Source organism: Leucoraja erinacea, chromosome 19 (assembly GCF_028641065.1).
Source record: "Leucoraja erinacea ecotype New England chromosome 19, Leri_hhj_1, whole genome shotgun sequence".
Taxonomy (NCBI): Eukaryota; Metazoa; Chordata; class Chondrichthyes; order Rajiformes; family Rajidae; genus Leucoraja; species Leucoraja erinaceus.
In genome coordinates, this window is record NC_073395.1 from 13,418,549 (window position 1) to 13,434,163 (window position 15,615).

At 42.7% G+C, this 15,615-nt stretch overlaps 1 protein-coding gene across 2 annotated transcripts in view; it reads right to left on the minus strand.

The window, feature by feature from the left end:
• LOC129706233 (V-type proton ATPase 116 kDa subunit a 4-like) overlaps positions 1–15,615 on the minus strand; it is a 55,433-nt gene that overhangs the window by 6,038 nt on the left and 33,780 nt on the right. For both annotated transcript variants that reach the window (XM_055650347.1, XM_055650346.1), the window contains exons 12-18: positions 12,126–12,265; positions 9,664–9,821; positions 6,871–6,964; positions 6,092–6,210; positions 4,453–4,669; positions 2,842–2,949; positions 513–632 (exon numbers count right to left, since the gene is read on the minus strand). In XM_055650347.1, coding sequence (XP_055506322.1) covers positions 513–632; positions 2,842–2,949; positions 4,453–4,669; positions 6,092–6,210; positions 6,871–6,964; positions 9,664–9,821; positions 12,126–12,265 — 956 coding nt within the window. The remainder of the gene's footprint in view (positions 1–512; positions 633–2,841; positions 2,950–4,452; positions 4,670–6,091; positions 6,211–6,870; positions 6,965–9,663; positions 9,822–12,125; positions 12,266–15,615) is intronic.

Below are 15,615 nucleotides of genomic sequence, written 5' to 3' on the forward strand. Positions count from 1 at the left end.
CACACACACGCGATAATTTACAATTTTACCAAAGCTAATTAACCTACTAACCTGTACATCTTTGGAGTGTGAGAGGAAACCAGAACACCCGGAGAAAACCCATGGGGGTCACAGGGAGAACATACAAACCCCATACAGACGTAGTGAGGATCAAACTCTGATCCCTGGCACTGAAAGGCAGCAGCTCTACCGCTGCGCCACCGTGCCGCCCTATTTGTGCCTCCTGTCTATTATTTTTACATTAATGTGCTTCTTACCCCTTTTCCCACAGCCATGCTGGTTCCCAAATGTATATAGAGTGCGGCAGGTCTGTCCAGACCAGACCATGTCATGTTTGGACCAAAAATGAGTTACTCTGTTGGATTCTCTTCACATATTCATCTTTCCATATTGTATAAAGACAAAACTACATCTTATCAAATATTAAGAGACAATAAGAAGTACCCGCTCATGCAAGTTAGTCAGCAGAGAAAAGCTAGTGTTAAACCTTCAGGGTAAACTTGATGACTTGCCTCTTCAGCATGTTGATTCTCTTGGCCGTCGGTGTGATCAGTGGAGCTCCTCTGCTGGGGCTGCAAGGTATCTGCATCTCCTACTGCCGAGGCGTAGACATTTTCTTGTGCCGTCTGCACCTGAAGGAAATAAAAGCATTAAAAAAAAAACACATTCATCCAAAATATCACTTTATAGTGCCAATACTTGAATTTGTTCGAGATACAACATGGCTTCAAGTCTGTATTGGCTGCAGTGTTGGTAAGGACAAGATTGTCAAAAGTACCTGCCACAACTACCTCCTCCTGTGGCATCTCATTCCATATACCTACCATCCTTTATGTAAAACAGTTGCCCCACAGGTTCCTGTTAAATCCTGGTGTTCTGACGAACCATGTCTGGTGCTCATCATAATGAATGTTGTCATGTACCGTCACAGGAAGAGGGTGCATTCAAGTTGTGATGTCTTTGAATTTACCTGACACAGGGGTTATGGGGAGAAAGCAGGAAAATTGGGTTGAGAGGGAAGGATAGATCAGGCATGATTGATGGCAGAGTAGACTTGATGGGCCAAATGGCCGAATTCTTTCTCCGACAACATCTGAACGTATAAGCATGATGGGACATAGCTGCATGCATCAAGTAAGGCATTTCCAGTGCATAGGACGCAAGCAGGTGCAGAGAAAGGTGGACTTAGCCTGATCAAATGTTGGCATGGCCCTCCCCCATCATCGATAGCATCTTCACCAGATGCTACCTCAAGAAAGCATCATCTATCATCAGGTATTCCCACCATGCCCTCGTCTCATTGCCACCAAAGACTTGCTTGCAGGAGGTACGGAAACCCAAATTCGCTCTGGGACCAACCTGCTCAACTCTAATCCCACCTCAGCAACGGAACACTCTAGCCCACCTTTTGCACAACCATGGAGAATTTTGTTTTAATTGTGCAGTTTTGCACCAACGTTATGTGTTGTTTTTTGCAGTTTTTTTTTAACCATTATTTATGCTTTTGTTGTCGTCTAAGTCGATGTTGCACATGCATCTCACTCTACTTCTGCACATTACAATTAATTTGACTTCATTTGAATCAATGGAGGTAGATCTATAGTGCACAGCAGCCTTGATCCAAATAGACAGAATCTCAGACTCAGAGATTATGGGGAGAAGGCAGGAGAATGGGGTTAGGAGGGAGAGATAGATCAGCCATGATTGAATGGCAGATTAGACCGGATGGGCCGAATGGCCTAATTCTACTCCTATCACTTATGACCTTAAGACCAAAGGTCTTAAGACCTTTTTGAAAGCGAATGGTATGTTAGCATTCATAGCAAAATAATTTGAGTATAGGAGCAGGGAGGTTCTACTGCAGTTGTACAGGGTCTTGGTGAGACCACACCTGGAGTATTGCGTACAGTTTTGGTCTCCAAATCTGAGGAAGGACATTATTGCCATAGAGGGAGTGCAGAGAAGGTTCACCAGATTGATTCCTGGGATGTCAGGACTTTCATACGAAGAAAGACTGGATAGACTAGGCTTGTACTCGCTAGAATTTAGCAGATTGAGGGGGGATCTTATAGAAACGTACAAAGTTCTTAAGGGGTTGGACAGGCTAGATGCAGGAAGATTGTTCCCGATGTTGGGGAAGTCCAGGACAAGGGGTCACAGCTTAAGGATAGAGGGGAAATCCTTGAGGACCGCGATGAGAAAAACATTTTTCACACAGAGAGTGGTGAATCTCTGGAACTCTCTGCCACAGAAGGTAGTTGAGGCCAGTATATTGGCTATATTTAAGAAGGAGTTAGATGTGGCGCTTGTGGCTAAAGGGATCAGGGGGTATGGAGAGAAGGCACGTACGGGATACTGAGTTGGATGATCAGCCATGATCATATTGAATGGCTGTGCAGGCTCGAAGGGCCTAATGGTCTATTCCTGCACCTATTGTCTATGTTTCTATGTTTCAAAGGACTAAAACAGACTCGAGATTGAGTCAAAGCAAAAGCAGTTCAGCTTAGTTCAAGGGAAATAGTTATATAAAAGGCAGAAGCTACAGTAAGGCCAAGTGAGGCATGGAAGAAAGGTGAATGCAGGATTTGGAAGGAAGTTCAAAAAGCTAATCATTGTATGAAAAATATTACACTTACAAGAGGGATTGATTCTCTGGAAGTAGTTTGGTAACTACTTTGTAACTAAATTCCTAAAAGCAATGACAACCAACCCAGTATGCAATGAGACAAGAACTCCCAGTAAACTCCTAACCCATTCAAATGTCTGACATATTAGTCATTGCATTAATATCAACACCCGGGAGGTACATTTTATTATGGATGATCTTCGTATTCATCTTACCGTTTGCTGAGATCTCTTGTGTTTTGATCGCAACATAAAAGGCTTCAAGAGAAACATCCATGGGACAGAAATGACAGCAATGATCACCAGACAACTCTGAACCTCTTTCTGTAAAAATTAAAAGAAAAATGTAAGCAAGATTTTCTTGTATCTGTTGGTCTATTCTGCTAGGGGGTGGTGTGACTCAGACCCCTGGTCAGCTGTGGGTCTGCAGGTATCCAGAGAATCAGCCATTCTTTGCTGTGCCCCAGCAGGAAGACCAAATAATAGAGAATTCAAACAGAGTTCAGTCATCACGCAACCTCCAAGTTACATACTGCTGGAGTCACGGGATAGCTGAAGTAGCAACACTGTCTAGGTTCACAAGTTATAGGAGTAGAATTAGGCCATTCGGCCGATCGAGTCTACTCCGCCATTCAATCATGGCTGATCTCTGCCTCTTATTCCCATTTTCCCGCCTTCTCCTCATAACCCTTGACACCCGTCCTAATCAAGAATGTGTCTATCTCTGCCCTAAAAATATCCACTGACTTGACTTCCACAGCCCTCTCTGGCAATTAGTTCCACAGATTAACTACCCTCTGACTAAAGAAGTTCCTCCTCACCTCCTTTCTAAAAGAGTGCCCTTTAATTCATGTGCTACAACCTCTGGTCCTAGACTTTCCCACCAGTGGAAACATCCTTTCCACATTCACTCTCTATGCCTTTCATTATTCTGTAAGTTTCAATGAGGTCCCCTCTCAACCTTCTAAACTCCAGCGAGCAGAGGCCCAGTGCTGTCAAACGCTCATAATGGCAATACTTTACTGGACTGTAAGTAAGAAGATAATTTCACCGTGTGTTTGCACGTGTGACAATAAAGCACCATTAAACATACTAAGCTGGTTCTTAATCTCTAATGAACGTACAGACATTTACACATAAAATATCTAGTGCTCAATGTACGGTTAATTCAAATATTCTTCGCAGAGTCTTTTTAACTTCCTATAAGCTTTGGTGCAGCCCAAAGAGCAGTTAATCACACGACACAGTCCCAAAAGTGGCAACAGTCTTCATGTAGCAATCTTTGTTTACAACCAATGTTACATATGATGCAGTCGAGACAAAGATGTGCTCGTGAAATAACCAGTGACATCGCGATGGCAGCAGAGTGGTCGTATTATTGAACTAGAACTCCCAGAAACACCAATGGAGGAGCTCATTATGGTGGCTGGATTTTAATGTAGTTGATAAATAAAAGTGAAATACTAAGCTACAATCAGCAATGACGACAGTGAACTATTACTTGATTGTTGTGAAACCCATCCAGTTCCCTGATGTCTCGTGGGGAAAGAAATCCATCACCTTTACCTGTACGCAAGTCCAAGCACAGAGCGGCGCAGTTGACTCCTAACTGCTTTATGGAATAGCCCAACAAACCATTCATTTTATTAAAGGCCGATGGACAATGAATGCTAGTCTTGCCAGCAACTATCACACCACAAGATGGAAAGCAACAAAAGGTAAGTAGATTGTAGCTATTCACTCAGGGTAGTTTTGGATTGCAACCAATTTCTTTTTTTCTGGTTGCTTGAAAACGATTTTAATGTTAACATTTCACCTAAAGCATACCTGATATCTGTATAAGGGTGCAATGGTAGCATCATTGTAAGAAAACAGAAACATGTTGATGAAGTGGATTAAAATACTGGGTGCAGACTGGGAGATCCCGACATGGTAAAAACACCATTTAAAAATAACCATGAAGACCAAGTAACCGAATAAGCTCAAGATGAAGATCATTTCCGGTATGAACTGAAGGAAGATGTTGACTTTGTTGTTAAAATAGCTGTAAAACAGGGAAACAAAATGGAAGGCCACAAGTCAAAGACAAATAGGGCAAGAACAAACATCGACTCTCGTTGATAATTGGTGCAAAGAAAGAACCAGTATTTCTATGTTTAAGAAGGAATGGCAGATGCTGGAAAATCAAAGGTAGACAAAAATGCTGGAGAAACTCAGCGGGTGAGGCAGCATCTATGGAGCGAAGGAAATAGACAACGTTTCGGGTCGAGACCCTTCTTCAGATGGGTCAACCTCACCCGCTGAGTTTCTCCAGCATTTTTGTCTACTAGTATTTCTATAGTTTCATTCATACCCTGAGGATGACAAATGTACTTTACAGCTGATGAGCTCCTCTTGAAATGTAATTATGTGCGTAACATAGGTATCCACAGAGATGAAAGCTCCAAGAAAATATACTCTTACATAGCCCCACAATGCTCCCATGACTCCACTGACCATTCCCATCAATATCTTTTTGGTCATCATCTTGGAAAGGAAAATATATTTTCTCCTGAACGGAGGAAGAAACGCTGTAACTCATTTTCTAACTAAAGTTTGCTGGAATTATTGGTCCCCAACAACATTTCTATTTTCAGGCCATGGCGGACTTGGACATTCCTGAACGCCGGCAGTTAAATCACGCTCCAACATCTAGTTTACAAAAAAAATCTATCATCGTGGTGAGACTAGTTACACTCCTGCACTTAGCATTAAACAAGGAAAGCAATCACATTCCTCAGGTGGCTGGCACTGTATGGAAGAAAAGCAGAACAGTTAAAGAGTCAGAGTTATATAGTGTGGAAACAGGACCCTCGGCCCAACATGTCCCGTCTACACTAGGTCCCACCTACTTATGTTTGCCTCATATCCCTCTAAACTTGTCCTATCCATGTACCTTTCTAATTGTTTCTTAAATGTTGCAATAGCCCCAGCCTCAACTACCTCCTCTGGCAGCTCGTTCCATACACCCACCACCCATTGTGTGAAAAAGTTACCCCTCAAATTCCTGTTGAATCTTTCCCCTTCACCTTAAACCCATGTCCTCTGGTTCTCAATTTCCCTAATCTGGGCAAGATGCTCTGTGCATCTACCTGATATATTCCTTATGATTTTATACACCTCCATAGGATCACCCCTCATCCTCCTGTGCTCCAAGGAATATAGTTCCAGCCTGCTCAACCTCTCTCAATGGCTCAGACCGTCGAGTTCTGAAAACATCCTAGTTCTTCCACTGTTCCAACCAGTGGTTATTCTTCAACCATTTCAAGACATATTGTGTAGTCCTAGTCTTCCTGTTGTCTGCTAACTAGTTGTTATCTATCTGTAGAAGCACTTTATTGACTGCAAAGTATTTTGGGCCTTCCTGAAGTGAGGGAAGGCCAGTGTCTGTGGACAGATAAGCTCGGAATCATCCTCATGTACTTACACGTGATTAAAGAGGCTGATGACCACACCAAACACCATATGTGTAACACCAAGAATAACCGACATCTTCATCTTATAGGAGTTGAGGAAAGTTAGCTTGTTTGAGGCAATGTTCCAAATCTTCAATGTAACAAAAGAGCATTCATTAACTGCCACATTGAGGACATTTTCACAACTGTGGGACATAAATTGGCAGCAATGTTGTTTTGCAAATTAAAGGGTGGGTATACCAAGTTTTGTCCTTCAACATTTTAACAGGTGCAAATTTCTTGACAAAAGCAATGAATCTTGCTCTTAAGGAATCCATATTGAGTGATTCATCTGAATTTGGGATTTTAAGTATTTTGGTTCATTCTGAAAGAATATAAAGCATTGGTTCTAATGCCAATTTTGTAACTTTAGGGCTATAGCGTGGAAGCAGGCCCTTCAGCCCACCGAGTCCGCGCTGACTAACGATCACCTACACACTAACACTATTCTACACACTAGGGACAATTTACTGAAGCCAATTAACTTACACACCTGTATATCTTTGGAGTGTGAGAGGAAATCGGAGCATCCAGAGAAAACCCATAGCATCACAGGGAGAATGTACAAACTCCGTACAGACAGCACCCATAGTCAAGATCAAACCCTGGTCTCTGGCGCGGCATGGCAGCACTGTATTGCTGCGCCACTGTGCTGCCTAAACTTGTCGGAAGTAGAAACCTCCAAATGGTACATGAAACATTTTTGAGACTAACATGGAAAGATCGGAGTGGTTGTTGTAACATTCCTCACCGGATCAATGCCAAATGGATATGGATTTCCTGAGAATACACCCGAAACAGCAGGGTCTAACTGGAGCAGCACATTGTTCTCAACGACCTCCTGACTGCAAGACAAAGACAAGCAGAAGTACAGAGAGTTATTGGATTTTCAACGAGTTATTGACAAAAACAAATAGTATCATACAGAGCAATGGGCTATCAACTGCTTGGAAAAGTTCCAGTGAGCCATTGGAGTCACATCTAAAGCATCATGTTGCATGTGAGATTATTGCTCCAGAAAGCCAATAATGAATCGTAGGGTCGCAGAGATGGATTTTAAGGGAGATCAACGAATTAGAAAGAGGTGGAAAATGGAGAGGTGGAAGGAAGGAATTCATAAATATTGAGTTGGGAGATGAAGGGACTTGAATGGGGGTAAAATTAGGAACAATGATGTTCAGCTGGGTTTAGGGCCATAAGAGGTGTCAGAAATTGGGGGGGAGGGAGGGGGATGTGGGGTGGGAGGAATTACATCAGTTAACACCAATTGCCTGCTATAACCGAATAAGGGGGTTAATATATACAGTACTATCAACAATTAGAGAGTGGTCCTGAGCGACCATCCACCTCATTGGAGACCATCAGACTATCTTTAGTTAGACTTTAACCTGCACTAAATATTATTCCCTTAATTCTCAATCTGTACACTGTGGATGGTTTGATTGTAATCATGAATAGTTTTTCCGCTGACTGGACTGCAACTAACTGCTCTTCATTTTACCTCAGTACTGGTGACAATAAATTAAAATAAACTAAAGAATTGAGTCAAGGTGAAATTGCTTCTCTGAGTGATATAAGTTTGTTGTAAATCTCCAGGGACCCGAGGGTGTAAAATCCTTATATATTCATCAATGAAGGATTTTTAGGTATTCAGGCAACTAGGTGAAAGCATGGAGCTGATACAGGGGCCTGGTGTTCACAGTTGAAGATAGTACCTGGAAGAAGTCTCATGCCTTGCTGCAGTTCACATTCCTATCATATGTTTGCCTGGAGTCGTTTTCTGAATGTTCTGCCCTTTTAATCTCTGTTTTGGTGGGATACTCCATGTATTATAGGAGAGACTTCAAAAATTTTGCAGTCAAATGGGGAAGATCAGCTATTATTATGAAAGCAACATATTTAACATATTAAACCCTTTCAAAATCAATTTCATCATTAGTCCCAGTAGAGAGAGAGAGAGAAAGATTGGATCTCCATGTGACTTCTTCCATTCATCTTCACTGGAAGTTTAGTTTAATTTAGTTTATTATCACGTGTACTGAGGTACAGTGAGAAGCTTTTGTTGCGTGCTAACCAGTCAGCAGAAAGACAATATATGATTCAAATCTATCCATTTACAGTGTATAGATACATGATAAGGAAATAACATTGATAATAGGGTCATCAAAGGGGTAGATAGTAGTTCAGCACTGCTCTCTGGTTGTGATAGGATGATTCAGTTGCCTGATAACAGCTGGGAAGAAACTGTCCCCGAATCTGGTGGTGTGCATTTTCACACTTCTATACCTTTTGCCTGATGGGAGAGGGGAGAAGAGGGAGTTGGCTAGGGTGCGACTCGTCCTTGATCAATCTGCTGGCCTTGCCGCGGTGCGCATGGTATAATGATAATCATACTTTATTAGCCAAGTATGTTTTGCAACATACGAGGAATTTGATTTGTCATACAGTCATGCCAAATCGAGTCTATAGAAATTCCACAGAGACCTTGGAGAAAATGCAACACCATTGTCATCAATCAACTGCTAGGGCTAAAGAACCCACTGGAAAAATCCCCCTCTTTCCAAAACACCACACTTTTCCTACCCTTCCCTCATCCCTCGCCTCCCATCCCCACCACCCTCCCCAAGATCAGGGTAATCAATGCAAAAAGCACATCATATATTAGTCCATGTATTAAAGTAGTGAAGTGGTTACTCTATATTCTCAATCATTTGATAGCGTTATTTCATTCTGAAGGAGACTATGGAGACGAAGGTAAGTGATTAATGCCACAGCCATTGCAATTGGTGCTATCCACTGCATCTGGTGCTATCCAACCATATGAAGTACCTGTAGTAGTAAGCTTAGGAAAAGGGTAAATGCATACATCTGAGAATAATTGGAAAGAAACAAAGGACATTGTGTAAACAATTTTTAAATAATATCAGCTGCTTTTAGCTACTTAAACATCTTAGAATGCATTCAGAATAGAATATTTATCAAAGCACATTCAAGAAAAGATTTATTGCAGAATCCAATACCAGTTGACCAAACAGAAGAAGTGAGAAGCCTAACATTTGTGATTATCATGTTTAGTTTGCTTAACTTTAGTTTAGAGATACAGCGCGGAAACAGACCATTCGGCCCACCATGTTTGTGCCGACCAGCGATCCACGCACACAAGCACTATCCTACACACACTGGGGATAATTTATAATCTTCTTACCAATGCCAATTAACATACAAACCCGAGTGTGGGGGGGGAAATCGGATCACCCGCTAAAAACCCACATGGTCACGGGGAGAACGTACAACTACGTACAGACAGCACCCGTAGTTAGGATTGAACCCGGGTCTCTGGCGCTGTAAGGCAGCAATTCTACTGCTGCGCCAGGTAATTCAGTGTCAAAGCTGCCCAATTTTTCGTTGATATTTGACAATGAAATTAAGGGAGCAGACAAAAAGGACAGAATTAAAATGGACTCATTTGGAACAATCACACAAAGTTGAATGTTCTGGCTAACTGACCCAGCTCTTATTCTTTGAAATTTGCTGCACGACTTACGTCCACTGACCACTATGATACATCCCTCGGACATGCCACGAGGATCCAAATATGTTGAAGGATTTTGAGAAGCAGTCATTGTAGATGAATCCAGTGTAAATAGAGAATACACTCATCAGCAGGATGAGATAGCGTCCACTGAAGAAAGTATTCCAGATCTGAATAGAGGGCCAAATAGTGGAGACTGCATTAGGCTTCATATACACTTATGTACCAACCACATACATTTCCCATTACCCCTGGAATGCTGTGACCACCAACATTCAGAGGTTCCAAGGAGTGGAACATATCTCACCATTTACTAGGCCGACACTGGAGTTTTAGCTGTAATTTATGGTGGAAGATTGCTCAAATTGTTACTTGTGCTTAACTGTATGCAAAAATGAATTTCAATGTACCGCGGTACACATGACATTAAAGTCCCATTGAAAGTAGGCTTGTGTTCTCCTCAAGGTTGTTGTGGTCATAGCATTTAGTACATTGACAGAACAGATCCAGAGGAAGTATTTATTCCCACGTTCATAAGTTCCAGGATCAGAATTCGGTCGTTCAGCTCATCAAGTCTACACCGCCATTCAATCATGGCTGAGCTATTCCAAAATGAGAAACCAGAACAAGGAGCCTTTAAAATTGGAGCCACACCAGGCTAAAATGAAATTCAGAGGCACTTATTCCACACCACGTGTAATAGAGATTTAGAAAACTCTCTCACAAAAGGTGGGGATACTGGAGCCAATAGAAACCCATCCAGACGGAGTCTGACAGATGAGATAATGAATATTAAAGGATGTTGGTCTATTCACCATCTTTTACCAAACTAGGTAACAAAATTAGGGCTCTCCTTTGCAAATAGTATTGGCCAAGTCACTCCATCAACACCATCCAAAGAATAGGCCTAAACCCATGCTGTGTAATAGGTTTGACACTGCATGACAAAGCAATGAAAATACAAACAATGCATCAAGACAGAGAATGGTTAACATATGACGAGCTTTTGACGGCACTGAGCCTGTACTCGTTGGAGTTTGCAAGGATGAGGGGTTATCTCATTGAAACTCACCGAATAGTGAAAGACCTGGATATTCTGAGTGTGCTGACTTTAGAATCCTCTGCCAAAGAGGGTTACGGAAGCTTAGTCAGTGGGGACCAATGTAATTTTTTTAGTTATTAAGGTTGTTAAGGAATATGGTTAGAGCAGGAAAGTATTGACGAGTTACAATATAGTCCATTGTTTTAATGAATGGTGGAGCAAGTTTGCTTTTATTTCTTGTACCCCACTGGAGGGTTTTAATGCCGCACCCTCTCATCACCACCGTTGTACTGAACCACTTGTGCCACGTGGTGAGAATGCATTGGCAGACAAGGTTAAGATGATATTCAATTGAGGTTTTCAAAATCGTGAAAGGTCTGGATAGAGTGGATGCAGAGAGGATGTTTCCATTAATGGGAGAGTCTAGGCCCAGAGGCCATAGCCTCAGAATAAAAAGACATACCATTAGAAAGGAGATGAGACAGAATTTCTTTAGTCAGAGGGTGGTGAATCTGTGGCATTCATTGCCACAGAAGGTTGTGGAGGCCAAGTTGATGGATATTTTTAAGGCGGAAATATGACAGATTCTTGATTAGTATGGGTGCCAAGGGTTATGGGGAGAAGGCAGGAGAATGGGGTTGAGAGGGAGAGATAGATCACCCATGATTGAATGGCATAGTAGACTTGGGCCGAATGGCCTCATTCTGCTCCTATAACTCATGAAATTAAAATCATGGAGAGATTTAATGGAATAGTTAAGGTGACAATGATTGGAACAAGAGACTCCATTGACAGAGGAGATAGAAATATCTGGATGAGGAATGTATGGTTCCTGAAATGAAACAGGAAGCTTTAAAAAAAAAAAGGTAGATTGTAATAAGAGAAAGTAGTCTGAAATGGTGATAAAACTAGGTAGAGTAAGAACAAATAAAACATTTAAAAGGGAAAAAAGGTGAGTGGGAAGAAACTGAAGATGCTGATTTGCACCAAAGATAGACACAAAATGCGAGAATAACTCAGCAGGACGGGCAGCCTCTCTAGAGAAAAGAGACTGAAGACTGAAAAAGACTGAAGAAGAGTCTTGACCCGAAACACCACCCATTCCTTTTCTCCAGAGACGCTGCTTGGTTCGCTGAGTTACTCCAGCAATGTGTCTAAAATGGTGAGTGTGGTTTAATTCTCACCAGCAGGAAGGCCTCTTGAACTGCACCTTTCTGCAACACGTTAGACTGCCCTCTGGATTTTACTGGGGACAAAGACTTCAAGGCATCTCAAGGTATGTCATTTATTCTGTAAAGAACATCTCCTGCCATTAACCCTCTGGGATAACAATGCTTGTCCACATCTAATGTATAGGAAAGACTCAGGAAATGAACCTCGGCCCAATGAAGTAGTCCTGCTTACAAAAATACACGTCAAACCTTTCACCCACCTCATTGCCCCCTCTCTGGGCAGCAAAGTTTTTCTCATTAATGATCATAATGAGTGCAAATCCCAGGAGGACTGCTCCATGCCCACAATCTCCAAACATAACAGCAAACAGGAATGGGAACGTGATGATTGTATAGGGAGCTGTAAAGACAAATCCACAAACAAATCATATCTCAGCGTGTTCCACACTATGGGGTTGGTTTCAAAGGTTTGTACAAGTAGAATAATAAAGTACAACAAGATAAAAACTACTGGCACACTCAAGACTTCTGCGGCGTGACATTCTCCCCCCTCGAGCCACAACTTGCGAGTGAATGGTTTTTCAATGCAAAATTGCAGCCCTTGATGTCTGCAGTCACAGGTTGCATTTGAATTGTCACCATCCCCTGCATTGAGGCGCAGAGTCCATCTACACATCCCTCCTGCCTGCAATTGGCCCCTAGGCCTCCACACCTGTCCTCTCCATGTACCTGTCCAAATGTTTCTTAAACATTGCAATAGTAACCTCTTCCGGCAGCTCGCTCCATGCACCCACGGCACAGTGGCACAGCGGTAGAGTTTCTGCCTTATAGCGCTTGCAGTGCCGGAGTCCCGGGTTCGATACTGACTATGGGTGCTGTGTGTACGGAGTTAATACGTTCCCCCCGTGACCGCGTGGGTTTTCTCCGAGATCTTTGGTTTCCTCCCACACTCCAAAAACGTACAGGTATGTAGGTTAATTGGCTTGGTGTAATCGTAATTTGTCCCTAGTGTGTGCAGGATGTGCGGGTTGATCGCTGGTCGGCACGGACTCGGTGGGCCGAAGGGCTTGTTTCCGTGCTGTATCTCTAAACTAAATTAAACTCACCGCCTTTTGTATAAAAAAAGTTATCCCTCAGTTTCCTGTTAAATCTTCCCTCCCTCACCTTAAACCCATGCCCTCTGGTTCTTGATGCCCCTACTCTGGACAAGGGACTCTATGCATTTACCTGATTTATTCCTCTCGTGATTTTTATTTGGCTTATAACATTAGTTTTGCTTTGAGCAGTAAGCTGCCTGGTGAAGCTAGAAATCTTTGCATTGTAGCCTAGGGCAAATTTTGAGCTGGAACCATGCAGCCCATAAGGAATTCTGTTGGCCAATTGTCCAATTACAACTTACAGAAAAATAAACCCAATTAGTCATGCTCTTTCCATAACCTTGGAATACGTTACTTGTTCAACCATCTACATATTCAATTTTTAACCAGTTTCTACAGTAGTTCTATTTTCAGAAATGGAAGTTAGAACTGTACAACACAGGAGCAGGCCCTTCAGCCCACAATGTCTATGCCGAACATGATGCCAAGATAAATAATCTTCTCTGCCTGCACTTGCTCCACATCCCTCAATTGCACATTCATCCATGTGTCCAAGTCAATGTCTCTTCAATACCACTACACATCCACTTACACCACCATCCCAGGCAGCACATTCCAGGTACCCACTACACTCTTCGTAAAAAAAATACTTGCCCCACACATCTCTTTTAATCTTTCCCAATCTGACTTGAGTGCTATGCCCTCTAGTTTTTGACATTTCTACCCTGGAAGGTCTCTCCTATCCATTCCTTCAATAATTTATTTACTTCCATCAGGTCTCCCCTCAACCTCTGATGCTCCAGAGAAAACTATCCAAATTTGTCCAACCTCTCATATCTAATGCCCTCTAATCCAGGCAGTATTCTTGTAACCTCTAATGCACTATCTTCAAAGTCTCTATATCTTCCCTGGAATGGGTGACCAGAGTTACACAAAATTTTCCCAAATGTAACCTAATTAAAGTCTTATATAACTGCAATGTGACTTCCTGACACATACTTAATATCCCGACCAATGAAGGTAAACGTACCATACGCCTTCTTTATCACTCTATCTACTTGTCTTGAAACTTTCAGGGAACTATAGATTTGGAGCCCAAGATCCCTCTGTACATCAATGCAGTTAAAGACTTTGCCATTAACTGTATACTTATCCCCTTATATTCGACGTTTCATAGTGCAACACCTCATATTTGCTAGGGTTAAACTCAATCTGCAATTTCTCTGTTCACATCTGTAACTAATCTATCATTTCACTGTAGGACCTATCTAGCTCTCTCTTGAAAGCATCCGGAGAACCTGCCTCCACCGCCCTCTGAGGCAGAGAATTCCACAGACTCACCACCCTCTGTGATAAGTGTTCCCTCACCTCCGTTCTAAATGGTTTACTCCTTATTCTTAAAATGTGGCCCCCAACATCGGAACATGTTTCCTGCCTCTAGCGTGTCCAAACCCTTAACAATCTTATATGTTTCAATGAGATCTCCTCTCACCCTTCTAAACCCCAGAGTGTACAAGCCCAGCTGCTCCATTCTCTCAGCATATGACAGTCCCGCCATCCCGGGAATTAACCTTGTAAACCTACGCTGCACTCCCTCAATAGCAAGAATGTCCTTCCGCAAATTAGGGGACAAAAACTGCACGCAATACTACAGGTGTGGTCTCACTTGGGCTCTGTACAATTGCAGAAGGACCTCTTTGCTCCGATATTCGATTCCTCTTGTCATAAAGGCCAACATGCCATTCGCTTTCTTCACTGCCTGCTGTATCTGCATGCTTACTTTCATAGACTGATGAACAAGGACCCCCAGATCCCGTTGTACTTTCCCTTTTCCCAACTTGACGCCATTTAGATAGTGATCTGCCTTCCTGTTTTTGCTACCAAAGTGGATAACCTCACATTTATCTACATTAAACTTCATCTGCCATGCATCTGCCCACTCCCCCAACCTGTCCAAATCCCCCTGCATTTTCATAGCTTCTCATAGCATTTACCTTCCTCTTCATCACGGGTGTGAATTTCAGACAGCGCTCCCCTGCTTAACGTGGCCCCCGCCTTTGCGGTGTGTGTATGTGTGTGTGTGTGTGTGTGTGTGTGTGTGTGTGTGTGTGTGTGTGTGTGTGTGTGTGTGTGTGTGTGTGTGTGTGTGTGTGTGTGTGTGTGTGTGTGTGTGTGTGTGTGTGTGTGTTTGTGTGCGCGCGGTCGGTCGGTCAATCCAGCTCGCGGTTTCAACGTGGACGGCCGATCCAGCTCGAGGCTTTCCAGGCGAGTGCCCTCGCGTTTGAAGTTCAAAGACACTCTTCTTCTCGCGGACTAGCTCGCCGAGGTGGGACAGCCCCTTAAGATGTTAAACCAGCCATGTCTATTCACTAAGGCATCCAAAACGCACAGCAGAGCAATCTTGCACATTGGAGTAACAGATTAGTCATTATTACAGATTTTAAAAGATAGGCGCAAAATGCTGGAGTAACCCAACAGTTCAGGCAACGCCTCTGAAGAAGAAGAATAGGTCATGTTTCAGGAAGAAGGGTTTTGCCACAAAACGTCACCTATTCCTTTTTTTCCTGTCCCGCTGAGTTACTCCAGCATTTGTATCTATCTTCGGTGTAAACCAGCATCTGCAGTTCCTTCCTACACATTTTGGCTACACAAT